The sequence below is a fragment of the Rattus rattus genome, chromosome 10 (genome assembly GCF_011064425.1).
Source record: "Rattus rattus isolate New Zealand chromosome 10, Rrattus_CSIRO_v1, whole genome shotgun sequence".
Lineage (NCBI taxonomy): Eukaryota > Metazoa > Chordata > Mammalia > Rodentia > Muridae > Rattus > Rattus rattus.
Window position 1 is genome coordinate 19,315,635 of NC_046163.1, and position 26,241 is coordinate 19,341,875.

The window sequence follows — 26,241 nt, forward strand, 5'->3', positions numbered from 1 at the left end:
CTATGCTAATACCAGGAAACCCACTATTAACAAAACAGAACAAAAGAAAGCCCCAACACCAACCAACCAACCAATCAAAACCCAAACAACAACAACAACAACAACAACAACAACAACAACAACAACAAAAACCAAGCATTGAAGGTAAAAAAAAAATCCTAACATAGGAGAAGCGATTGGATTTACTAGGTAGGCTCAGTGCTCATAAATTGGAATATCTATTATAATATAGTCACAAACTATATAAAGCAAAAAAAAAAAAGACAGAAGTGTAAGTTGAAATAGACAGTCCTATGGACGTTAGGCTATCTTAATTTACCTCTCCCCTTATTGAATCGTGTCAGCGACGAAACCAACTTCGTAACGGACATCAACACATTCATCGTCAAGATCATACTTCGACCACACTCAGGAGCTGAAGAATATACCTTTCTTTTTCTCCTCTTCCTGTGCTGGGTATCAAACCAGAACCTTGTAGTTGGTGGGCAGTGCTCTAACACAGATCTACAGTCTGCTCCTGTTACGTGCTCCCTGCCGATACTATTCTACTGTCTTGTTCTTTGATTGCCATGGTTCTAAAAATGTGATCGTCAAGTAGGAAATATTATTGCTGAAATATGATCTTGAAACCAACTTGAAAATTTGCCTTCTGTAAACTTCTCTATGAGTGATGTTGTTTTATATGAAGCAAACATTACCAAAGCTATACCATTGGTTTTAATAAACCATGACAGGTTTATTCTAACTTCTTTCTCCAGTGCTTTGTGATAAACTATGTATATAAATCATGTCTGTGTTTATTTATTAAGCTTTTTATAATATCAAACTCTTTATTGTAGTTGGCTTCAAATGTGATTGATAGAGTAAAAATACGTGGCATTTTGTCTTCATACTTAGTACGGCTTGACTGAGTAACAATCTTAACATTGTACAGTAACTAACTGTCTCTTTACAGTGGGTGATGAAAACATTTGTTACTGTTTTCTCACCCCAGACTAAGAATTCATGGCACACTCATCCTAGGCAGGACTATTTTCTTTGGAGAAGAATTGATTATAATGAAAGAAGAGGCTCGCACATTTCAGTAACACTTGGGGCAGAAGTGTTTTTTTGTTACAGAATTCATTTCAAGTCTTTGGAGTAAGCTAACTTGCTAGTTAGGCAGCAAAAACCTGTATCTGGGAAAACCATATAGCCATGGTATAGTAGGCCTAATTGTGAAACTGAAATTCACTGATTTCTCCAAATGTCTCACAAGAAGCATAGCGCTTTTAAACTTGAGCAGCACAATACTCATGTGATAAGCAAGTCATAATTCCCATTTTACAAATGCAGGAAGCGAGAAACTGAAGTTAAGCATCTCACATCAAGTTATGGGGCTACCACACAGTGTGGACTGATACATCGTCCTTTTGTTTTGTTGTTCAATTACATTGGGAGCTCATTTTTAAAATAAGAGGTTTGTGGCTGTGGAATATGTCTTGCTGTATTGATGGAACAACACCATTTTTGACAGGAAAGTTTAAGATCAAATCTACTCTTTATTTTCCAAGGCTCCTTGTCTGACTTTTAGAGTCATGACTCATACCGCATTCATACCACTTTGGTTTCCTCATTCTCGTACTTTCTGTATGGATACAGTCTGAAGCAAACCTGATCGCGTGACAGTCACTTTAGCCTTGTCAAGGGTGAATGCTAGCTGGGAAAAAGCCTTCCTCAGTCCCTAGGGAGCCTGAGCCCTGGACAACGTTTTGAATGCCTACCATAAATCTTTCTAAATATCTTCTTATCAGATCCCGAATTTGATTGAGCAGCAGACAAGGCAATAAGAAGCCACAGTAAGAAACAGCAACAGCCGAGCTTGGTTAGATTTCAACTTTGCCACCGCCCATTGCTTACTTATCTCCGATCCAGTCTCTTGCTCTGGATTAAGGTACCTATAGCTCAGGTGTTGAAAACACCGAGCCAGTGTTTATCACTGCTTACAGAAACACATGCTCCGGAGTTCTGGAAATCGGGTTTCACCTCCTCCATCCTTCGTGGTGCCCTCTCAGCTCCCCTAGAAACGACACTCTAGGGGGCCTGCCACTGTGTGTTCAAAAGTTAAGTCCCTGGCTGTGCGTCAGTGTCTGCGGCTGGAATGTGTTTCCCATATGAGCAGGCAACTGGAGCCTCTCCTTGAGCTGTTTGGCAGAGCTGTTTAGCAGGTGCATAAGTCTGAACATTCCTGAATCAGGAGGGGGCGGCTCTGGGTTTCAGAGAGCACTAACCGGGCTACCGGCAGGAGTGAGGCGGAAGCCGGAGCATCCACTTGAGCTCCCCATTTGCAATGAATGAGAGTCTCGATGTGGGAACCCCGGGGCAGAAGTGCTTTTCCGGGACAGCGGCAGCAGAAGCCGGTGCCCAGGACAGCAGGAGGGCAGGTCCGGCCCCGAGGCCGCGCGGCCAGGTGCAGCCGCAGGGCGCGTCCCCGTGCGCCCCCTCCCCCTCCCGCCGACTTCCTGGTTCGCGGAAGGTGGCGGAGCCGCCGCCAGCCCGGTCGCGGGAACCGAGAGGCGGGGGCAGGGGCGGGGGCGGCGTCGCCGCGGTGCTGTCCCCGCGAGGCCGCGGAGGGCGCCGTGGGCCGACCGCCGCTCGGAGCAGCGCGTCCCGGACGGCGTGCGGGCGTGCGGGCGCGGGGCGACGGCGGCCCCGCAGCGACATGTGACCATGGACCGCAGGACCAGGTGAGCGGCGGCGGGGCCAGGTCTCCGCCGTCCCGGTGCGGCCTGCCCGGTACGGCCCGCTGCGCGGCGGTCGGCGCTAGGCCGCAAAGCCTGCCCGCCGGGCGACCCGGCTTCCCTGGGCCCGGTCGGCCGTGCGCCCGGGGCGGCGGGCGGGCGAGCGGGCGGCTCTGCGAGCGGTGGTTAGAAACCGCTCCCCGGCGTTAGGATCGTCGTTGCTTCCTTTAGGATGATTTTCCACGGTGGCCTGAGATGCTTTCTGGTCCTTTTCCTTCGTTTAAAATGAAAGCGGCGTTTGTTTATGCAGGCGCTGTGTGTGCTGCTTGCAGAGTGGTATATGCGCTAAGGTGGCTGGCCCTTCACCATTGGCCATTTTACTTGAAGGGAGTAGGTAAAAAGCAATTTGAATAACGGTGGAGGCTCTGCTTGGAAGTGTCTTAGGGATAGGCATTTGCTGTTTTTCTCTGGAAACTTTACTTTGGGAAGAAATTTGGTCTTCTTTGACCGCCCCCTCCCCTTCCGTTTTACCTCACTGTGTATTAGATCCACGGTGAAAGGCCCTGTAGATTGCGGAGAAGTATAACCGAGCCAGTAGTTAATTTATCTAAGACAAAGTCTAAATATTTTATGAAAATAGAAACGTGACACAATTTAGAATATTTCCTTTAATGTTTGACACCATAGAGAGCAGGGTGATTTAAAAAAAAAAAACTTACTCTTTGGACATTTAATTGTACTATGAGGGAACTTAAAAAAAAAAAAAAGATTGCCAGAGCCCATTTTATGCTCACGAAACAAGTTAAGCGGGTGGGGTGAGGAAGTGGAGAAATGGATATTTGTAAATTTAATTTGTATGGCTTGTCTTTCCTTCCAGTTCTAAGGAATGTCATGTAATATATTTATATGTATATTTATATGTAAATATTTAAAATCAATGTTTGTTTAGAAGTGAGAGGTAGCATTGATATCTTAAAGAAAGTATATATTTAAAAAGCTAATGTACAAAGGCACTCATCTTAACAGAAGTAATTCAAATATACATCATCACTTTTTTTGCATTGTGATGTCTTTTCCTTTAACAGTTTCCCCTGCCTCTCCCTCCCATTATGGTCAAACCCAAGGCCTCAAGCACTCTAGGGCAGATACTGTGTACTGGTGAGCCACATCCCCAGTCTTAATCTTATACCTTCTGATGGAAAGAGACGTTACGAAACCAAATTTTTGTTTGCTCTAAGTATCTCAGTATATTCCAGTCTGCCTTTTGAAATGTAGCAGATAAATAGGTTAGGAGTGCAGTGTAAGAAATTAGGAAGAAGAAAGACTCCAAACTAGTAACTTCTAAAGGAAGTGAAACAAACTTTCTGTACTCTGTGGAGGATTTAACGAGGAGGCCAATGTCCAAATTCCTTAAAAATAACTGATCTAAGGAAAGTCATTTTCGTTAGGTTTTGTTTCCTCGGGGTGTGTGAACAGCTCTCTTACTTTGAACACGCGCATAAGTACCATAAAGTACCATAAAGAAGATCTCAGGAGCCTGTGCTAAATGTCCTGTCCACGGAGCGCTTTCCTGAAAGGGTCTGGGATGCAACAGGAGTCAGGTTTTCATCTTCTGGGTTGGAGCAGGTCCTTTGGAGAAAGCAGGACAGCCTGTGTTAGATCAGCTTGAGAAGATGCTTAAGGGTGTATTGGCTGTCTAGTTTTGATTCGATAGGGTGAAAGTACACTCCACGACGCTCTTTCCCACATCGACGTTGCTCTGTGAAGTGGGCAGGGTGCATTAGAGGTGAGAAAGCATTCTCAGAGCTGACATACTTTGCCCCCTGATTCAGAACTCCAAAGTCTGAACTATGACTTACCAAACTGATAAAGCGTTTTCCTTTATATTTCTACTGCCTAGTCGGGGAGAATCACAGAATATGCATGCTGAGACAGATTTAGAGGCAGAGGCAGGCAGGTCTCTGAGTTAGAGGCCAGCCTGGACTACAGAGTGAGCTCCAGGGCAACAAAGGCCACACGGAGAAACCCTGTCTCGAGCAACCAAAGTAAATTACAGGGATGGAGTTTTTAGCGCGAATAGGCTCTGGGTTCAATCCTTAGTACCACATGTATGGAAACGTCTATTGCATAGAAACTTTATAGATAATGGCTATTTTCTGTGGAAAGTAAATATAACAAGGTGCTTTTTATTTTAGGGAAAATCCAGAAAGAACTTTCGACTTGGTATTAAAAGTGAAGTGTCATGCCTCTGAAAATGAAGGTATGTGTGTTCCTTTACTCCAAAGGTCATCCATCGAGTGTGTCAGAACAAATGTTAATACTGTGCCCTGCTAGAGCGTGGTAGCATCAGGAACCTGATAGTGCCCAATGTCTGCGCCAGTGTCTCAAATTGCTAGTAGTAAGATAGATGCTAGGGTTGTAGAAATCACCGATGTTATCTGTGCAGCTTGGATTTCAACTTACAGCCCAGTTTTATTCCCTGTTGACAAAACTGCCCTTGTTCGTGGTGGGAAGGTATGCTTTTTCAATTTCTTTCATCTGTGTTTGAAAAGTCAGCACCACTAAACAGAAAACAACACCAGTTCTCCTGCTAGCACCAAAGGGACGCTCCCTTCTGCTCTTTCTGGAGTGCAGTGTGTAGGCCGAGTAGCCCCTTTGATCGGGTTTATTCCCTCCCGTTGCACAGCACTTGGGGAGCTAAACATGGGTGGCAAAACTTGGAGGTTTTCATGGTCAGACCTGTACAATTTTATGGAAAGGCAAATAGTTGCCTTTTAAAGTATTGTGACTTTTGTCCAGTTTCATCACTTTTGTCTGTGTGTTTGGGAGTGGCGTATATGTCGAAGACGAGGGGGCATCTCCTTTTGCTTATTTTGTGCATGGTATGTCTTCATGGCTGTTTATAGTACATGGCTCCAGGATACTTAGCCCCAAGTGGCAAGGCCAGTAAGTGTGGGGGTTTGTGGAAACCTGTTAGCCATCTGAAGCCTGGGAGGAAAGTTTCTGACACTCTTAGTCCTAAGACTAGGCAGCAATTACATGCTCTTAAGTAATTTGGCTCTGCACACCTTAAAATAGAGGAGCCCAGCCCAACCCAGCTGTGGCGAAGTAGGCACGGCTAATTTTAGGTAGGAAATCACACACATTCTTGGCTCCGGAATGTCCATGTGTTTCATTTCTGGTCTGCTGCAACTACAGCTCTGATCAGGTTTGCCAGCTAGCAAGAACTCCTAAGGTCTAAGGAGCCTCTTCCAATTAGAAAAGTCAACTTCGCTGCCCTCTATGTGGTAAAGTTTGTTCACATGGGTTCTCCCCAGGCACAGCCATATCCTCTGTGCAGTTTGGGAATGTTATGCTGAAGGAACACACACACACACACACACACACACACACACACACACACACACACACACACACACACACACATTAGTTTTCCAAACCCTACTTAAATTTGTAGTATCTTTCTGGCATGGGTTAGCCTTAAAAGAAGTACCGTGCTGTTAACCTCAGCTGTGTGGAGCAGTGCTCATCTGATATGCTACACAATAGGAAAGGCCCTTTTGGGAATGGTGGGCGCTTGATCATTGGAATCGCGTGCTCTTCAGGTCACAAAGCAGTCTTATAAAAGAATGAAGCTGCTTCATATAACAACCGGTCTGCGCATGTGTTAGAGAATCCGCGACCTTCGTGTAAGGGCTCCGTGGTTTTGTCCTTGCTTCCTCCCTTTGCTCCTTCTGCTTTTTTTATGACTGGTTATTCCGTGTACAGCTTTTACTAACTTCTTTTATTGCCATCTCGCCTTGTGGCTGCTGTAAAATGTACGATATCCAGAGACATCTTCATTAGTATTTTATGGTCTGGCGAAGTTGGAAATATCACAAATGGGAAAGATAAACAATTTTTAGCTTCTCTTGTGTCTGTGATGTGTGTGATTGTGTCTGTTCCTGTGTGAGCACTGGCACATGCTTGCCTTGTTGTATGTGTAGAGGTCGGAAGAGACTGTCAAGGGTTGGCCCTTCCCTACGTTCTACCTTGTTTGTGATGGGGTCTCTGTCGTTCACAGCTATTGTGTATATCACCAGGCGAGCTGCTCTTGCGTTCCGGGGTGGGCTCGGGGAGGTTGTCTGTCTCCACCCCCTGTTTCCTCCTGGAGCTGGGATTACATGCATGTCTTCCTCACTGAACTTGAGTCATGGGAATCTGAACTTAGGTCTTAACATTTGTGAGCCAAGCTCCTTACCCACTGATCCATCTTCCTAGCTCAGAGAATTGTTAGGACTACCTCAAATCTACCTCTTTCCATCCCCCAACTCGGACACTGTTAGAGATTGAACTTAGTGCCACATGCACACTCTGTAAGTCAGAACCACTGAGCTGGAGCCTCAGGCAATTAGTCCATTCTAGCATCCCACTGGACAGCAGCTTCTAAAACTGTTCTGATACTGTTTCTCACTCTGTCGATACCGTTGGCCTCAAACTTGGGAGCTCTGTACTTCAGCTTCCTGAGTGCTGGGATGGGGTGTGCCTCTGCACCTGGCGTAAAGGCTTCCTTTAAAGCTACACTCAACCACATCAAAATGTCACCCTTTCCTCCTTCATTGATGCTTTAAATCAGGAGAACATAATGAATGTCTTAGGTTCTATGAAACTATAATCTAAAAAGTCACAGCACTTATAAGTAAGTGGGCTCGAGATGTATACTTTTATGCCAAATTAAGAGATCGATTACCTTCTTTATTGGTAAACATATAAAGGGAAATATGTGGAAATTCTTTGAAAAGTATTAGAATATTTCTTGTTTAACTGTCAATACTTGTCTATTTTGACAAGAACCTGGGTTGTATTTTGGCTTGTTTGGAAGGTTGTTCTGTCATTGTGGTTGACTTGGAGGAGACTAAGCCATGTAACTTAGGATGCTTTTACAATGGCCCTGAGACTATGGGCATTTGACAGTCTGTGTAAGAGGAATGCCATTGGATGAGTCATCAGCTCTTATGAAATTACAGGTCCTATCATTTGAAGACTTAGATGTCTTGTGGTTTCTAGATGACTATCAGCAGACCTTGGAAGCCTGCTTTTTTTGAATATGACTGCAGGTGGAGGAGGAAGGGGGGGGGGACTTTGGCTTTTATGACTCTTGCTTTAGAACCAGAAATCTCCTTTGCTAAAATCCCTCAGAAACTGTCGTGCTGAACCTCAGTGGCAGAGTTGTCACGGCTATGACCACTGCTTAGGAGGACATCATGGCCCCTGGAGGGATGGAGGGCTGCAATCAGGATCACTGTGATAGGCCTGCTAATTTGCAAGGAGTAGGTAATAGGAGACTAGCTGAAGTATTCTTTGTAAAGGGTTGTTGAGAGCATCACTTTGTTCTTTTGATGGCTCATTTCATCAGATAGAAAATGTGCCCTGGGCAAACATCTCTACTCTTCATGTCAAAATATTTGACTTTCTTATTTGCCTTTTTCATTTTATATGTATGTTCAGAAGTAAGATTAAAAACAAATTTTATTTCTCTTTATGTGAGTGTGTGTGTGCACATATTGGTGCCTACAGAAGTCAGAAGAGGGTTGGGAATCGCCTGGAGCTGGAGTTACAGGTGATTGTGAGCCACCTGGCCTGGGTACTGGAGCTGACCTTGCATCCTGGAAGAGCAGCAAGTGCGCTTAGTTAGGGAGTCGTTTCTCCGCTTCCGGTTCACCTGGACTCGACTGGTTGTCGAACTGTAACTCGCTATACCGTGTCTTCATCGAGTCTGTTGCCGTCTGCACTTGTTTCAAGGCATTTTATTCTTATTTCTGAACACAACACATTTTAGAATACTGTATAATAAGTAGTTTCCTTTGGACCCTACAGATTTGAAGCTGTGAGAGGACCTGAGGATGTCCTGTATTCTGTCTCCTCCGTTTAATAGAGTTGTTTCTGGTAATGTCTTCTTGTTGGCTTTGGCTTCTTATTTTAAATGGAGACTTTCCTGGCAAGACAGTTTGCCAGTAGCTTGTATTCCAGAGCACAGTGCTACAGTTTAGATCTTAATGCTGTTCTTGGTGGCTCTCCAAGCTCATTGCCTTTGCCACCCTTCAGCTTGCCTACTTTCTCACAGAGACAGGAAAGTAGAGAGAGCAGAGACAGCCTTGCTGCAGTTCCAATCACGAAACTTACAGCACTCTGCAGCATGTTCTCCAAGGAGACTGGACATTTCACAGAGATGAAAGCTAACGCTTCCTTAGTCAAAATGCCTTTTCTAAGGCTTTCGTTTTTGGCTTGAGGATTCTGCTCTCTCTCTGTCCTGTCCTTCTACCCCCCCCCCCACCCCCTGTTGCTAACTGACTGTAAGAAGCAGCAGCAGCAAATATTTATGGGTGTTTACTTGAAGCCAAGCACAAGTCTGTAGATTAAAAAAAATGTACTAGGTTCTTAAGTCTTACAAAATCTTACAGGATAGGAAGTGCTACTCCTACGAAGAAATTAAAAGCCCAGAGAAACTAAGAAATTTGTCTAAAATGTGTTCCCATGTCCCAAGTTTAATTACTTTTCCATTGCTGTGGTCTCTTTTTTATAACATGAGGGCACAGAATATTAATGATGTGTGCTGTAGGTCATTTAAAACTCAAATACTGTGTGTTTTCTGAAATTAATAAATTAATTATAATTTCTCTTACAACAATTACTAAACTTTTCCTTGTATAATTCTTTTCATAGACTGTAGACTCCTCTTCATTTATAAGACCTATGTCTTCAAATTAAATGCCTTCAATCTAACACTTCTAGTTATTAGCAGTTTCAAACACATCCTTAGCAAATTTTGTTTACTTTATTCCTGTATTATTATCTGGATTATTTCTCTGAGGATCAAGTCCTTTTACTATAGGGTTTTTATCTTATTTTACTTTGATGAGATCCTCCAGCTTGGTATTGAATTATCTCCTTCTTAAATCTCCCTCTCATGTTAACAGTTTGACAGCATTCATTTTCTTAAATCAGAATCTTAAGTTGAATAATTTTAATTTTTTCCCATACCTTGTCTAAGAAGGCATTTATTAACCGCATTTCATTATTTTCTCTCAATAGTGTGATGATATAGTTTGCTGAATAGCATTTTGGGACTTACTGTGTTCATAAAGAGTTTAATATAGTCATGCATAGTTATAGTGGTAGCTTGATTAAGTGTTGGTTTACCTTCTAGAAAATTCTCCATGAACCACATTAGTTATTTTTCTTAAGGGAAAGCGCACTGCAGAATCTGACATCCTTAGTGAATATAGAATGAAAAAGTGTATCCATCGGGATTAGGTTAGTGCTGGCCGTCCGACGGCCAGCAGATGCTGACTCATTTAATTCAGAGAACTGCTTGCAGGAGTTATTTTAAACACAACTGTGCTTGTAGAACAGTCTTAAACACAAATTGGCACAGCAGTAGCAGGAACACTAGTGAATGAAAAAAGAAAGAAAGAAATGGAAAGGAAACAAAAAATGAGTAGTCTTGGGTTTCCTCACCAAATTGGAAAAAAAAAAAAGAATTAAAGAAAGGAAAGGAATCATGGCTCCACCTAGGTTTGGTGGAGGAGTAAAGTTTTTGTAGATATGTTTGAGAGAGTAGTTAGAGAGCCATGACACGGGAGAGTCCAGGGGGACTCTGCCACATTGGTTTAGAGGGGAACTAGCCCAGCATCCAGGAGTCCCAAAGGTACCAAGAGAGCAGGTAACTGAAGTGGTGGCATTGTATAGGAAAGAGCAGCTCCTCTACCCACTGGACAATTGAGGGCAGGTGCAGGGCATACCAGCCAGGAGGACCCTGTCACTGGTAGGGACTGAGGAACGAAGGGAGAATCTGGAGGCCAGCGTCCACCTTGATAGTTAAATAGGCACCTCAGCCTTTTGTCCCAGAAATATATATGTATGTATATGTATATGTTGGGCATTGAGGTATCTTCTGCATTCTCACATTCTACTATAGAGTGAGACCATATCTCAAAGTCAACACACACACACACACACACACACTATGACATACTTTGATGTACTCTGTGTGTTTAGGTTTCTCCTATCAAGTACTCATGTTTCCCTTCCTTGTCTCACATCACAAGACTCTAGTCAGCCCAGGAAGTAGAATGCTATTGGGGAATGCACACTGAAGTGCTATAGGAGATTTGACGGTATTGACTGTCATTGGATATTCTGCAAGTCAAATGTTCTTAGGGTAGCTGTCTTAGCACACCAGGTTTATGTTCATTAGCATGTGCCGTGCAAGTCCCTTTCCGTCCAGATATATTAGGACAAATGAGGGCATTCTGTACTGTAAATATTTATATACTACTACATTGCTCATGAAAATGAAACTATTCATTTCCCCATAGATACTAACTGGGAACAAAATTAATGTGATTCTTTAGAACCCTATTTGTGGAACATGCCATTTTTCCCAGTAGCAAATAGTGAAGTGTTCTTTTGTTTGTGTGGGGTGTTATGGTTTCTTCTCAGAGCTGCTGCTGTGTAAAGTGCAGGTTAAGCATCACTGTTTTGGATGTGCTTCTTGTGCCTTGGGTAGGGTTCAATTGCATTTCATACTCCGTGATCTGGTCTTAGTAGCTGCTTTAGTTGTTTCATGTCTTTTGCTGCTACTGGAGTCTGAGGTGACCCCTTGTCTTAGGATTTTGATGGTCTCCACGGCGATGTGGGGCCCCAGGCCTGGGTCCCCGTTCCCTGACTTGTGTTCACCATCCCATGTTCACCTCTCTGGCCCGGGCCTTGCCGAGCTGGTGCAGTGCAACAGTTTGTTAGGCTTTTCCTCAGAGTGTTTCTCCTAGAGTTTCAAGGAGATATGTTCTTAGAATACTTGTGACAGTAGTCTGAACCTGGGAGATTGTTCTTATGTTTTCACGTTGCTTCCTGTCTTTCCTGCAAAGATGTATGTTGGTTTGTGAGTCTGAGGCAATATTTATCTACTGTGGTATACATTTAACACTTAAACACAAGATTCTTGTGTTGTACGATTGAATGGATGTGTCAGGCAAAGTGGGACAGTATTTGTATAAAACTGCAGGATAAGTTGATTTATTTCAGATAGCGATTAATTTTATCTATAGATAAACGTGTACTCATTCTTATTTGTGTAATGGGCCATCATTGGCCTAGTGGAAAATTTGCCCACAGTGGCACTGGATTGAGGTCTGGGAGGTCTTTGCTTAGGAGGCTACAGCTCAGCAGTGAGTTCTTGACTAGCATATGTGAAGCCCTGGGTGGCATTAGAGCTCAGGACAGCAGAGCGAATAAGGGAGCTTGTACTTTCCTAGAGGAGAAGCTGCTCTGTTGTTTTAACACTTGTGAGCCTCTCTTCCTGTGGGGCAGTGGACAGTTACCTGCTGCCCAGGGATGTGTCAGTCCCTAGTACTTTGTTATAAAATGACCCAGCTGCTCCCCCAACTCTTTAAATGACACATCAGGTGGGCGGGTGTTACTTGAAGGACTTATATGAGTAAATTCACAGTGAGGTGTGAACAACTGATAGACAGCCCTCAGGGGAACATTGTAAATTTAAAGAAAGCCTTGTAAACTCAGGCTAATTAAAAAGATACAGTCTAGGGCTGGAGATGTAGCTCAGTGGTAAGTACTTGGCTAGCATGTGTGATTGGCTCCTTGGGTTAATCTCCAGCACAACCGAACGATGACATAAAATAAAATGAAAAATAGGTTTGTCAGAAAGGAACATTCTAGTTGGGCCTTACTGTATTTCTCCCAGCTTTATTAATGTTCAGTAATTCTTGAATTAATGACTCTAATAAGTATGTAAGTATATTTAGAATATGTGCAATAAATTAATTAAATTTCGTTATATGTGAAACATTCCTAGTTAATTAAATAAAGCTGTAACATAATAATTAAGGACCCTTAATTATGTTTTTATTTTCCTGATTGGACTTTAAGTTGGATGTTTTACAGAAATAGTGATAAAAATAATATTTGGCATTCATAATATGTCAGGAAATATAACAAGTGTCTATATATCCATATTATTTTTAATTATAGGAGATAGAGGTTGTATTTTCAGAAAGATAAGTGGAGGCTGAGAAAGGTCAAATTATTTCTCCAACGTGCACAGGTCAAGAGGTAGGACTGGGATTTGAATCTGTTTCTGTGATATGGAACCCAGGCTCTTAACCATTTAAGAACCAGGCTCTTAAATCAGTTCTTAAATCAGATATTTCACAGTGATGTTTATAAAGCCAGATATTTTGAAAATCCCTAATAATTCGAAGTTTGGCTACAATTATATAATTATTAATTATTATTTAATTTTAAAGTTACATTTTTTATCATTTAGCGTGCATGTGGACATGCGTGCTTACACTGTGGCATGAATGTGAAGAAGGTCAGAGAACAATCTGCGAGCACATTTACTCACTGAGCCATCGCACCGTCCCAGAGTTCTATTATGGTATTCCTGTGCTCCAGGCAGAGGGAAGTGTGCCTAAGCACCATACAAATGTTTAGTTCTCCTTCATTTCAGTGAGTCTTTCCACGTGCCAGTTATGAGTCAGGCACAGGTAAAGAGGTGGCATTGTTGAATGGAGTGTGCCACTTCCAAATTGTAATAATGCAGTAAAGGCAGTAGCAGTAACGTGAAGTCACCCATCCCCTTCCAAACTCGTTTCGTGTATGAGTCTAAGGACAGTGCAGCTGTGAGGTGACGGAGGATGTAGCTATTAGATAGTTTCCAGCCATCACTTGGTGTCAGGCGATTATCTTTTCTTCAAATTATTTTGGGTTTTTTCGTTTAAACTCTTGTGAATGATTCTGAGGAGATAGACTGCTTTTGGTATAAACACATCTAATGCAGTGGTTCTCAGCCCGGGGAGAGTAACTCCTGTGGGGGATTGAATGACCCTTGCACAGGGATCGCATATCAGATATCCTGCATATCAGATATTACATTACGGCTGGGGTCACCGCAACATGAGAAACTACTTAAGGGTCTCAGTATTAAGATGGTTGAGAACCACTGAGCTAAGGAGAAAAACCAAGGGCTCCTTCCTGCTAGTGTAGTACAACCTGTCCTGATTGGGCACTGCTGACTCCTCAGTGTGTAAGATGAGTTTAGTACTAGGAAAGCACTTGTCGAGCTGTCTAAGGATTATTATTATTATTTTTTTTTTGTGGCCGTGCTGGGGTTGAGCCCGGCACTGAGCCACATCCCCAGCCTCTGGGCTGGTAAAGGCCTGGAAATCTTCAGGTGGTATTGAGGATTTACTAGTGGTTTATCATTAAACTTGTTTTCTTTAAAAACACATAGTTTTGGAAAATAAAATTATAGAATTTAAAAACAATACAAACAAGATTATGAATAGTATAGGTCACTGACATCCTGAGTGTTGTCGACTAGATTCTCAGCTGTTGAAGTCAAGTGCCTGTCGCACTTGGGACCTCCGGAAGGTAGGTAGGTATATATATATATATATGAGAATGGTGTTCAGAATTACTTGGCAAATTATCTTGGGTCATTAAAGTAAAATTAGAATAAGATTGTCTTGTACTCCTCAAACCTAGTGGGGGTTTGAAATCTTTTAGAAGATGTCAGTGTAAAGGACTTTGAAAGATTGCAGATTCTTATCATCACATCAAGTGGGTGCTCCAGTTAAGACATTTAAAAGTAGAACTGTTGATAAACCACAGACTGTGACTTGGTAGGCAGAACTGATAAAGATCAGGCAAGGCCCTTCCTCTTTCAGTTCCTCCTTATTTGTCACTTGAACCTGTAAAAAAAAAAAAAAAGCACATAGCTATCAGTGTAGTATATTCAGTGGTCATCTGTTAGACGTGTGAGCTTCCAGAAATACTAATTTCAGAAGTAGATATTTCTGGGGTTGGTAGAAGAAATGCAGTCATATGCGGGAGTGTTCGGTCATCACATTTACACGTAATTACGGTTAGGCAGCCCTGAGTAGCCGTAAAACACAGCTGACGGCTGTTATGCGCTCATTCTAGGCCCTAATGTTCGTTGGCTTCAGACTTCACCAATTCAGGTGTGCGCTTGTAAAGATTTATATTTCTAATTATGTGTATGTGTGTGCCTGTGCATGGGTGTGTGCACAGGACTGCAGGTGCCTGGGGGGCACCTCACAGGGGTGCTGAGAGCTGAGCTCTAGTCCCAGGCAATAGTGCTCAACCCTAGAGGCGTGATTTAGTGCTTAGGAACAGCACATATCTTTAGGGTCTGTGTATTGTTACTCCTGGGATAATATGCATAAAATGCTTTAAAAAGAATTAGAAATAGTTCTTGTTAGAGTCCAAGTATTTCAGGTCCCATTTATGGAACAGGAAATTGTGTAATTATTTTGGGATTGTTTTTAAAGATCTTGAATAACTTAATTTCTTCTATAAGTCCGATAGTATTTCAGTAATAGTTGTAAAGCATCTAGTGGGCTTGACTTATTTGGATTAGTAGACGGTTATCACTTTTACTATTTATCTATGTTATCATATATATGTGTGTATGTATACACAGACATACAAATTTTATTACCACAAAGGACTTAAACGCTAGCTTTGGGGCCCTTACTGTCTTGCTGACATGTGCGGCTTCATGAATCATGTAGTGCTGTCTTGCCTGTAAGGGCAGCACTTTTATCATGATTGTATGCTTACTGTGAACAGATCCAGATATGTTAATGAAGAAATGTAGGCTGGGAATTGATAGGAAAAATTATAACATGCTAATGTTTAATGGCAATTATAGTATTGGTAGTGATATTGAATGCTTATCCTAATAATAGTAATGTTAACATTCATTACTTGTTTGGACAAGTATGTAAATATTTGAGTCTCACAGTTAAAGACACAGTTGAATACAAAGTATTCTGCATACAGGGTATCATCTTGCTGGGTATGGTCTGTGAGGCAGGTGTGGCTGTCCACAAGCCTTTGCAGCTGCCTTGCCTCTGATAATGACTGCACTACTGAGTAGGAGCGTGGCATTGGCCAGGTCCTTTGACTTGTATTGCTTTCATTTTCTGTATTTGTAAAACCTTTGCATGGCATGTTCAGTTCTTATGAGATTCAACTTCATAGTTGTGGAGAAGAGTTTTGTAAACTGTGCTGTTAAACCTTATGTATAGAGAAATGTTTATTTGGTTTCTAAGCTCTGTGGTGGTTATCTGTGTTAAGAGTCTAATCACTTGAATGAGAACTGTTAACCTGGAAGAAGGGACAGCTTAACGGAAGTCAGTGACGGACTTCTTCCACCTCCTCTGTTTAGTGTTGGGGAAGCATTAAGAGCAGGCTGGTGAAGCTCTGAGCGTTCTGAGCTTAGATTAGTTTCGTGTTCCAAGGGAAATTTGGCAGAGAAGTCTGCACCATCACAGTGATAGCACCAGTTAAACTTGCGTGTGCTTCATGTGAGACAAGGAAGATACTGGGTGTGGCTCTGACCTTCCTCCCTTCTCCTTCCCTCTGTGCTCTCCCCTCCTCTCCCCCCTCCCTCCTTTTCTGGCACTGGGGATATGGTCCTTGACCTTGTGCTTGCTAGGGACATGTCTTGCCACTGCTACACCTCCGTCAGGACATACTTTTCTTGGTCCTCTCCGCCTCAGAACTTTTTCACAGGTGCATCCTAGTCAGAGGGAAGTTCCTTATGTTTGCAAGTTTGCAGACTTCCAAGATTACCACTGAGAAGCTAAGAAGTTGTAATGGGTGCTGTTGAGATTGAAGACGTCACATAAGTATAGGAGTTCTCAGAGGGTATCAATTGTGGGATCTGAGGTAATCGGCTGAGTTCTATAAAAATCAGTACTAACAAGAGGTTATGAAATATTTGGGAAGGACTGTTTAACATTCAGGGTTTTTCAAAATTTTGAATATTTTTATGTGTATGTGTATAAACTTTACCTATATATAAAATAACTGAGTATCATTTTACATTTTAAATATACACAAATTAAATGTACATATATATACAGACACATTCATATTCATACATACATGTGCAATATCTAGGAATGGAACCAAAATTTAAAATAAGATTCAATTATGTATAGCTGAAGCTAATTTATAATAAATTATATGTGCATATACATATGTAAATGGTTGAAGTTATATCTACATATATATATCTGTACACACCACACACACACACACCTTTTGGTATGTTTGTTTATATCTTTTGGTTTTTGAGACAATGTCTCACTTATAGCCTGAATTGGCATGGAAGTCACATTTAAATCAGGCTAGCCTCAGACTTACAGCAATCCTCCCATCGTAGTACCCTACTACTGGGACTAGAGATTTGAGGAGGTCAGAGGTGGAATTTTCCATTTGTGATGTCATGTTGATGCTTATGGTTTCTGAGTTTTGAGGAATTATTCAGATTTTTGGATTAGGAATATCAGTCTGGACTGGTTTATAATTAAAATGACAGTAAATGCAAGCCTATCCACTAATGATGTCACCTCTACTTACCTGGATTTGTTTATAACTTTCTTGATTATGAAATTTAATTGGGGTCTAGGAATTGTCTTGAAGTAAGATTTTGTTAAATTATTGATATACATATTTCCCCTGGGTAATTTAATAAATTTCATGGAGCTTATATTTGCCAAACAAATGTACTTTGCTTAAGATTGTATATTACATGTATTGTATATGATGTTTCTTAATTTTATTTATGCCATAGAAAATAACAGCAGTTCTGTGGTACATCTGAGAAATAGTCCTGTAATGACAGGAAGCCACTGGGCTGGCTTGGCCAGGGTTGTAGGCTTCTCATGGTCTCAGTTGTCTACCCCATTACTGACAGACACTAGACTACTTCCTTCATGGCGAAGTCTTCCTTTTTGGTGAGAACCTCCTTTTTTCCATTGCTCTTATCGAGTATATCATTGTAGAGTGGCAGAACTCTACAGTGAGAATAGACTTGGAAGAATTCGGGCTAGAATTATGGCTTAATAAGCTTTTTGAGGTTGTGTGTGTGTGTGTGTGTGTGTGTGTGTGTGTAGGTATGTTTGTATGTATGTATGTATGTATGTATGTGTGTGTATGTATATATGTAGGTATGTTTGCATGTATGTAAGTGTGTATGTATGTGTGTGTATGTGTGTATGTATTTATTGTTTTTTTTTAAAAGATTTATTCATTTATTATATATGAGTACACTGTAGCTGTCTTCAGACACACCAGAAGAGGGCATCGGATCTCTTTACAGATGGTTGCGAGCCACCATGTGGTTGCTGGGAATTGAACTCAGGACCTCTGGAAGAGCAGTCAGCGCTCTTAACCACTGAGCCATCTCTCCAGCCCTATTTATTGTTTTTTTGAGGGAGACTTTCTTTGTGTAGTAGCCTTGGCTGTCCATCTGCCTCTGCTTCCCAAGTGCTGGGATTAAAGGTGTGTGCTACCACTACCTAGTGAGCCTTAGTTTTTAAAAAGAGTCTTTAATCTGAGAGCAATTAAAATCCCTTCTCTTTTTATCATAAAGCTATGAGGAGTAATAGAATAGCAAAGCATACACAGACATACACACACACACATCACACACACACAAACACATGCACACATGTTTTTTAAACAGTAATTTTTATTATAATTTAAGCAGGCACATTGTTTTTACTATTCTCTTACTGCATTGTATGTATAGATATATATTTAACATATATTAAGCTAATGTCACAGTATACCAGTGAGGGATTTTGATTTTAATCTTGTACAGAAGGTAATTATAGGATTTAACAATGACAATAAAAATTAGGAACTATAAGGGTGCTTTGGCCTTGATGTTAAAATCTACAAAGTGGGTGATTATATTAAATTTGCTAATCATGATTGGCAGAACATTCTGTTTCTCAGTCATGTAGCTGCTCTCTTCAGGATAATCCTTCATTATTTAATAAAGCAGCTCGTCTGGTACCATTGCTGACGCGGTCTCAGGCTTCTGGAGATGTCTGTAGAGCTGTTGTGAAACTTAACAGCTTGTAGCGGAGTTGGCGCTGTGACAATGTGGATCAGGACCTTCAAGTGCCCTCTGTTGGCTACAGTTTTACCCCACCGAGAGCCCGAACGCTTTATTGTTCAGACTTCACTTTGCCCTCGTGGTACTAGGCAGTGTAGCGCAGTGATTCTCGTGTGTCACTAGTGAGGTCACTTGGAAAGATGGCTGGACTATATGCTGTCTTTATCTTCTTGGGAACATCACTTGTCTACATGTGTGAACACAGCATGTTCTTTTCTTGTAAGAACTGTTTTTATTTCCTTAGATGCATTCCGACAGCACAGCATCTGTCCCACACAGGCTCTGCACTGTTGCTGGGGTTTAGGCTGCTCAGTCCTGTTCACCTTTCTTTTGGTTTCCACTTCTCCTTGTCCATTTCCTCTGTTGATTCCATCTTCTCCTCCACCTTCTACCTGGATGTATGTCATCTTCTGCCAGTGTGCTGGGAGGACACATTGCACTGGTCTCCTGTCCCCCCACCTCTAGTTAACTTCTGTATTAATGTCATTCTGCCCCTGCAGCAGTGTGTCTTGTCTTCAATGACCAGCTTGGTTTCCAGACATTCAAAGCATTATGTTGAACTCTGAAGTCTCAGAGTACATTTGTCCCATTGGTTGGTCGTTCGTCTACTGAACATATAAGAATTCCTCTCTTTTTGCTAACTCATTTTAATTTTACAAATACATCGACTTCACTGCGATGCTTCCGTAGTGCACAGATGATAGTTTGCTCCTGACCACACTGCCTTTTTACTTTATGCTCATCTTCCCTTTAGCTCTGTGGAACCCCCTTACCTGTTCTTGAATATTTTCTTGCTGACAAATTGTCTTTTAAAATGTCATGTGATACTGAAAGGAATGCTTAGATAATCCTATGCCTAGCTATCAAAGAAGTGTGCAATTTAGTGAGATAGAAATAAATTCAGGCTTACTAAAGTAGCTTTTTTTTTTTTTTAAAGCACCACATGGGACTGCTTCTCTCATAGACAGACTTAGTTCTTGCAAACTAAGTAATTACAGTGGAATGAATGAGTACGCTTTGTTTCTGGGTGATTGAAGCTCCTCTGTTTGCTGAAACCTCCTCTTCCTATTTGAAGATTACTACGAAGGTGGGGAAGAGCTGCTCTGAACCAGACAGTAAAACCATGGCATTCTGTCTTCGTTTTTTACTACATGGTTTTTGGCTTCTCCAGATCAAAAAAAAAAAAAATGTCTTCACCGCCCCCCCCCCCTTTATTTTATTGTTAGATAAGGCAGGAGGAGGAGGTGATAGAACACTTATTTCTCGGTGACTTCTTTTCCTTTCACTTTTGGCACTATTTTAATAAACACTCCGCACTGACTAAGTGGTACACTGAATGACTCTCATGTTTAATATATGTATGCTAGCAACATTGCATCTAGTACAGCAGACCAGTTCTCCCTCTAGTTGTGACTGACAGCAGGAGGCACTCAGCCAGCTTCATTCCCACGGTCAGTCTGTGTTGGAACTTCACGCTGCTTTTATTGCAGCTCTGATATAGTTATGATGACTCATACCGTCATTTGTTTTTATTTTATTAATGTTTATTAAAAAGAGAGAAAAGACAAAGTGTAGGTCCTTAGGGATAGGATGGAGCAAAACAAACAGTGTAAGCATTTCTTGCTTGGTGTATGCACATGCCGCTCTACTTGGCCATCTTGTTATTGATGGGCGTCTTGAAGACGTGGCCAGGCAGCAGGCACAGTTCTCTTCACTAAAGCCCCAAAGAGGCCCATGAGAACCTTCAGATTTGGGAACTCATCCAGGAACTTGGGCTCAAACATATGGTTCAGGCTTAAGATATCCTAAGTGAGAAATCCACAAAGGTGAATTTTCCCCGTGTAAACTGTGAGAATTTCCCCAGGAGTAGTGATGTTTGTTTAAGTCGTGTAGGTAGCTATTCCTAGCATGGTGGCTTCAAACTTTAGGCCCCCCGCTGTAGCAGAGCCATACAAGTTGCGAATGGAAATCCATGATTCGCTTTTTCATGATGTCCACTTCTGTCTTTTGTTCTTCAGTGTCACCATGCATGTTGTCTTAGCAGTGAGGTAGCTCAAGGTGGCAGTACTCTGGGGGGACCTCATCTCATCCATGAAGTAGCATGGTTAGGGAAGTCTGGACCAAGCTTGAGTTTCCTGTCCAGCCATTGACTCTGGAGGTAGTCATGCGCTTCCCCACACATGCATATTTCTGCTCATAGCCACCATAGGTGCACTCCAGGAACACACAGTGAGTGGCCAGCCCTAGGGTATTCCAGTAACAGAACCGTAGATGACCTGTGACAACAGGAAGGCTCAGGTTTTCCTTCTAAACGGGTTATGGTGGTGTCTTCCTGCTTGGCTCCATGTAAGTCCCAGTTCTGGGTTGCATTTATATTTGTGGGGTGTTCTAGTAAATTCTTTAAGTCAAATTTTCGAATGCAGTACATAATGCCAGTGTATGTAACTGACATTATTTCATAGGGCTGGTGCGATGCTGTGCTTTGAAGGCAATTGAATGAGCACGTGCTGGGGGACCGTGCTTACCTCTACTAACTTGTCCTCCGGCTTTGAGCGTCAAATAGTCTTCTCTCTTGTGGTTCTCATACCCTGTATAATAGCTCCCCTATTTTTTCAGTATGCATTCGTAAATATATATTACTACTACTATTACTACTATTAGAATTTAGAAAGTATTTTTCATAATAATTCATTTGATTTTCATGTCAACCATGTAACAGATATTAAAATCTTGAAAAAACTGAAGTGTATAAAGATGAAGTGACCAGATTCACATAGATAGGGAAACTTAAGTTCTAATATTTATTCTAATTTTAATATACATAGATTTATATATTGAAAACGTGAGTAAATTATGACTGGCCCAAATGAGTCCTTTGGTGACTTGAAGTAGAATTAGCTTTTCTTACTAAGGCAGGTTGTCTCTGAGTGCCTTAGACTGCTGTGTGTCTATGTTGACCTTTGAGTGTAAATGCTTCTCATTTAGGCCCATCGTATACAATTCAACTGAAATAAGAAGGTAATAGGAAGGACCAGAACCCACTTTAAATGCTGTCGTGTGAGAGCGTCATGGTTAATAATCTTGTTATGCCTTTATAGAAATCCCTGTGTGAGTATATATGTGCATGAGCATTACGCTTTGTTATACTGGGCTCATCACTCACTGACAGCGTAGTGTAGACCTCTTTACAGTTCTGATTGGTGTGTTTTGACACAGGATTTCACTATGTGGCTCTGGCTGGCTTGGACTCTATATAGACAGCTTTCAAACTCAGCGACCTGCCTGACTCTGCTTCCTAAGTGCTGGGGTTAGAAGTATGCACCATGCCTAGACTTCCTCTGGTTCTGAAGACAGATCTATTTGGGATTGAGTTGCTCTTAGAATCTCATTATTTGAGGCTACTATTCACATATATCACTGTGTATTGTTATTTACTTTAAATAAATACCTAGGAATGTCAGTAAACTTTTAATATATGTTGGCTGCTTATCTCCTCACAAAACGTATGCTCCTTTATTTTTGTGAGTTCTCTGAGAGTTTCATACAATGTGCTTTGATCATATTCATCCCCCTCTTCCAACTTTTTTCAGATCCAGTCCTTTCTTTTACCCAGCTTTCTGTCTTTGTTTTCTTTTGCTTTCACCCATTCAGTTTGTGTTTCCCGTCTGTGGATGTGTGCTCTTCCACTGGAGAGTGGTTGACTTACCAGGGACTACACTTTTCAGAGAAAACCGTCTTTCCCCCTCTCAGCAGCTAGCAATTGCTGCCATCCACTTTGTGCTTATGTAGGGTGTGTGCCCAAGTGCCCTGTTCATTCCATGCTGGGATTTGGTCTGCCTTGGACTCGTTCAGGTTTTGTACACGTGCCATCCACTGCTTCAGGCATCAACACTCTTGCAGCCCTGTCTTTCCCAGTGAGCCCTTGGAGGGGTGGGTGGATTATATAAGCTCTCCTTAGGTCCGAGCATCTGCAGTCTGCACCTTGGCCAGTTGGGGCTCACTGCGTTAGTCACCATTTACTGTAAACAGTGCTTCTCAGGTGAAGGTTGAGCGGTGCACCGATCTTGGCTATGACAGTGTGTGACTAGGAGTTGGTTTACTCTTGTGTACATTTACCAGGGCATGTGACCTGTTCACAGTTCAGAGGGGCTCTGTGCATTCATCAGTACTCTCAACCACCTAGGTTTCGCCCCCTTGTTTCAGAAATTAACAAAATAGTTTACTTTAGTATGCACAAATACTTCAGTGTTCCATCAGTATTAAATCATTACTCAAGCAGCTTAGATTTTTGATAACGATAATGCTTGAAATTATTTTTAATATAGTTCTTTAATTATATGGACTAAAGTTATATTTATGAATAAGAAAAAGGATGTTTAATTTGAATATTGTTACATTATTTTCTAAATATACATTCCTTCATTAAAGTCTAGTTGAGTAACATACCATAAAATTTCTAAGTATTAAATATCACTTTAAAAATGAATTACATTTATGTGTATGTGTTATATGCCTGGTTGCATGCATCCCATGGCATGTATGGAGTTCATAAGTGGGAGTTCGTTTTCTCTTTCTATCATAGAAGTTCTGGGGATCATCAGGCTTTGGTAGCAAGCACCTCTGTCTACCAAGCCAATTCATTGGCTCAAAAATATTTTACTTTTTAGAGAAGTTTAAAATTCATCAGGAAATAGTGACTGCCTCATAGGCTGAGTTTGAAACTTACAGGAAGTCAGAGTTTCCATACATTCCTTGCCCCTCAAATGCACAGAATTACTCAGAGTGGCATGTGACTTACTTAAGTAGTGCTTCTTCATGGACACGACGTCTTCGCACCCAGCGTCCGCAGCCTTTACTGTTCATCCTTCTGGATATGTTTACAGATTGATAGTGCTGCTGTCCAAGGCTGTCGCGTGACGTTGTCAGTGGCACCCACTGTCCCTGCAGTGCAGACGCTGTGACACCCAGTCTGGACAGTTTATAGTGCTGTGTACCCCCTTACAGCGTCACACTCCGTGGTTTCTCGCTCGGCCTGACCGTCTTACCCATTCCCTCTGTTTAGCGTTTCTCCAGCTTTGACTATTTTCACTGTTTGTACAAGTTTTCAAAGATATTTATCCTCTGAAAGATTTTATGCCACTTTTCTGATGACATTTTGATACATTTTCTGTCTTCATCCTCTGTACATCTGATACATTACAGGTTTTTAGTATATATCTATCAACTAATGATTTTTTTGTTTTTAAGTTAATTTCTTTAGCCACGTTGAACTATGTGTATGTGTGTGTGTATGTGTATGTTCATGTGTATGAGTGCACTTGCGTGTGCATGTCTGAAGGCCAGATGACAATCTCCACTGTTGTTACTCAAGTGTTACCTTTTTCTTTCTTTTTTCTTTTTCCTTTTTAGACTAGAATTCTTGCTGGCCTGGAGCCCACTGTAGGCTAGGCTGGCTCACAGCAAGCCAGAGGGCTCCATGGTCTCCTCCTCTCCGCCTTGGGAGTACAAGTGTGCAGCACCATTCCCAACCCGATTTTAAAACTGGGTTCTGAGTGGTACCTCAGGTCCTTACGCTGCACAGCCTGTACTTCCCCATCTCGCCCTCCGCAGCCCAGATTAATCTCAAAGTTTCTGCTTTTGTTGCTTTTCACCAGAGATCGATTGAACACTAGGACCAACCTGTGCTTCTGATAAGCTTGTCTCATTACAGTGACACCTTAACTATGGAGAGAAATTCAGGTCAACTGAATTAAATGAATGTAACCATTTGAGACTAAAGGTCTGTTTGCTGAACAATCTTAATTATGAATTCAACTTTTAAACTGATAAAAGGTCAATATTTTATATTTTTCTTGTGTCATTTTGGATAATTTGTATTAAGGAGTTTTCTTCACTTAATTCTAACTAGTTGGGACAAAGCTGTTAATGTAATTTCTTACTTTTAATTTTTTAAATATTTATTTATTTTATGTATGTGAGTGCACTCTATGAAGTTGCTGTCTTCAGACACACCAGAAGAAGGAATCAGATCCCATTACAGATGGCTGTGAGCCACCATGTGATTGTTGGGACTTGAACTCAGGACCTCTGGAAGAGCAGCCGGTGCTCTTAACTGCTGAGCCATCATCTCTCTAGTTCCCTTATTTTCAATGTTTGCAGGCACGGAAACTGGAAAGATTCAGTTTTCTTCCAAAATTGATGATCTGTGTATTATCTCTGTCTTTTAATAGTGTGTCCTAGGTGCTAGCCAGCTTTATTGATATTTTCAGAGAACCGACTAAGGGTCTGATTTATTAGGACAGTTGTTTTTTTTTTTTTTTTGGAGCTGGGGACCCGAACCCAGGGCCTTGCGCTTCCTAGGCAAAGCTCTACCAGGACAGTTGTTTTAATGTTTGCATTTATTGTTGTTGTTGTTATTATTATTATTATTATATCTATTCCAGTCGTTATCCCCCTCTTGGTCCATCCTCGGACAGTTCCTCATCCCATTCCTCCTCCCCATCTACAAGAGGATGTCTCTCTCCCCCCCACCCCGTCAGACCTCACGCCTCCCTGGTGCCTTAAGTCTCTCATGGGTTAGGTGCCTCTTCTCTCCCTGAGTCCAGACCCGGCCGTCCTCTGCTGTATATGTGTCGGGGCCTCTTCTCAGCTGGTGTGTGATGCTTGGTTGGTGATCCAGTGTCTGAGAGGTCTCGGGGTCCAGGTTAGTTGAGACTGCTGGTCCTCCTATGGGGTCACCCTCCTCCTCAGGGGTCCCTGGCTTCTGTCCGTTGGTTGGGTGGAAGTACCTGCATCTGACTCTTTCAGCTGCTTGTTGGGCCTCTTTGAGGCCATCATGCTAGGCTTCTGTCTGTAAGTAAAGCAGCTGTTTTAATCAGTGTTTTCTGCTCATTGTTATTTTCTTATATTTATTTTGATTTTAATTTCTTTAGGGCTTCTTGATTTGGAAACAGAGCACTGATTGACCTTAATGTTATCTAATACAGTGGTTCTCAACCTTTCTAATGTTGCTACCCTTTAAACAGTACCTCATGTTAGGGTGACCCCACCCATGAAATTATTCTTATTACTACTTCATAACTGTAATTTTGCTACATTACTGAATCGTAATGTAAATATATGTTTTCTGGTGGTCTTAGGGGACACTAGTTAAAGGGTCGTTCAATACTCCCAAAGGGGTTGCAACCCACATGTTGAGACCCACTGGTCTATTACAGTCATAAGTTCGTAATTTCATCTTTAGTTAGTACTTCAACTATAACCCATAAGTTTGGATATTTGCTTTCATAATTATATACTTATAAATATTTTCTAATTACTGCTTTTAATTACATGCATTATTTAGAAATGCAGTATTTAATTTTAATTTTTCTGGTATATTATTATTGATTATGACTTTTCTTTTGCTTTTAATTTTAATTTGAATCAGAGCATATGTTATTACTCCTCAAAAATGTATGTTCTACTTTATGGCTTCATAACGTGGCTTATCTTGGTGGAGACTCACTATGCCATAACTAGGAT

The 26,241-nt window shown here is 41.6% G+C and overlaps 1 protein-coding gene across 2 annotated transcripts in view; it reads left to right on the forward strand.

Annotated features, from left to right (window-relative positions):
- Nucleotides 1–2,620: 2,620 nt before the first annotated feature.
- Nucleotides 2,621–26,241, forward strand: part of Dennd1b (DENN domain containing 1B) — a 212,740-nt gene continuing 189,119 nt past the window's right edge. For both annotated transcript variants that reach the window (XM_032915408.1, XM_032915409.1), the window contains exons 1-2: nucleotides 2,621–2,726; nucleotides 4,916–4,980. In XM_032915408.1, the coding sequence (XP_032771299.1) occupies nucleotides 2,710–2,726; nucleotides 4,916–4,980 (82 nt within the window). In that variant the 5' untranslated portion in view covers nucleotides 2,621–2,709. The remainder of the gene's footprint in view (nucleotides 2,727–4,915; nucleotides 4,981–26,241) is intronic.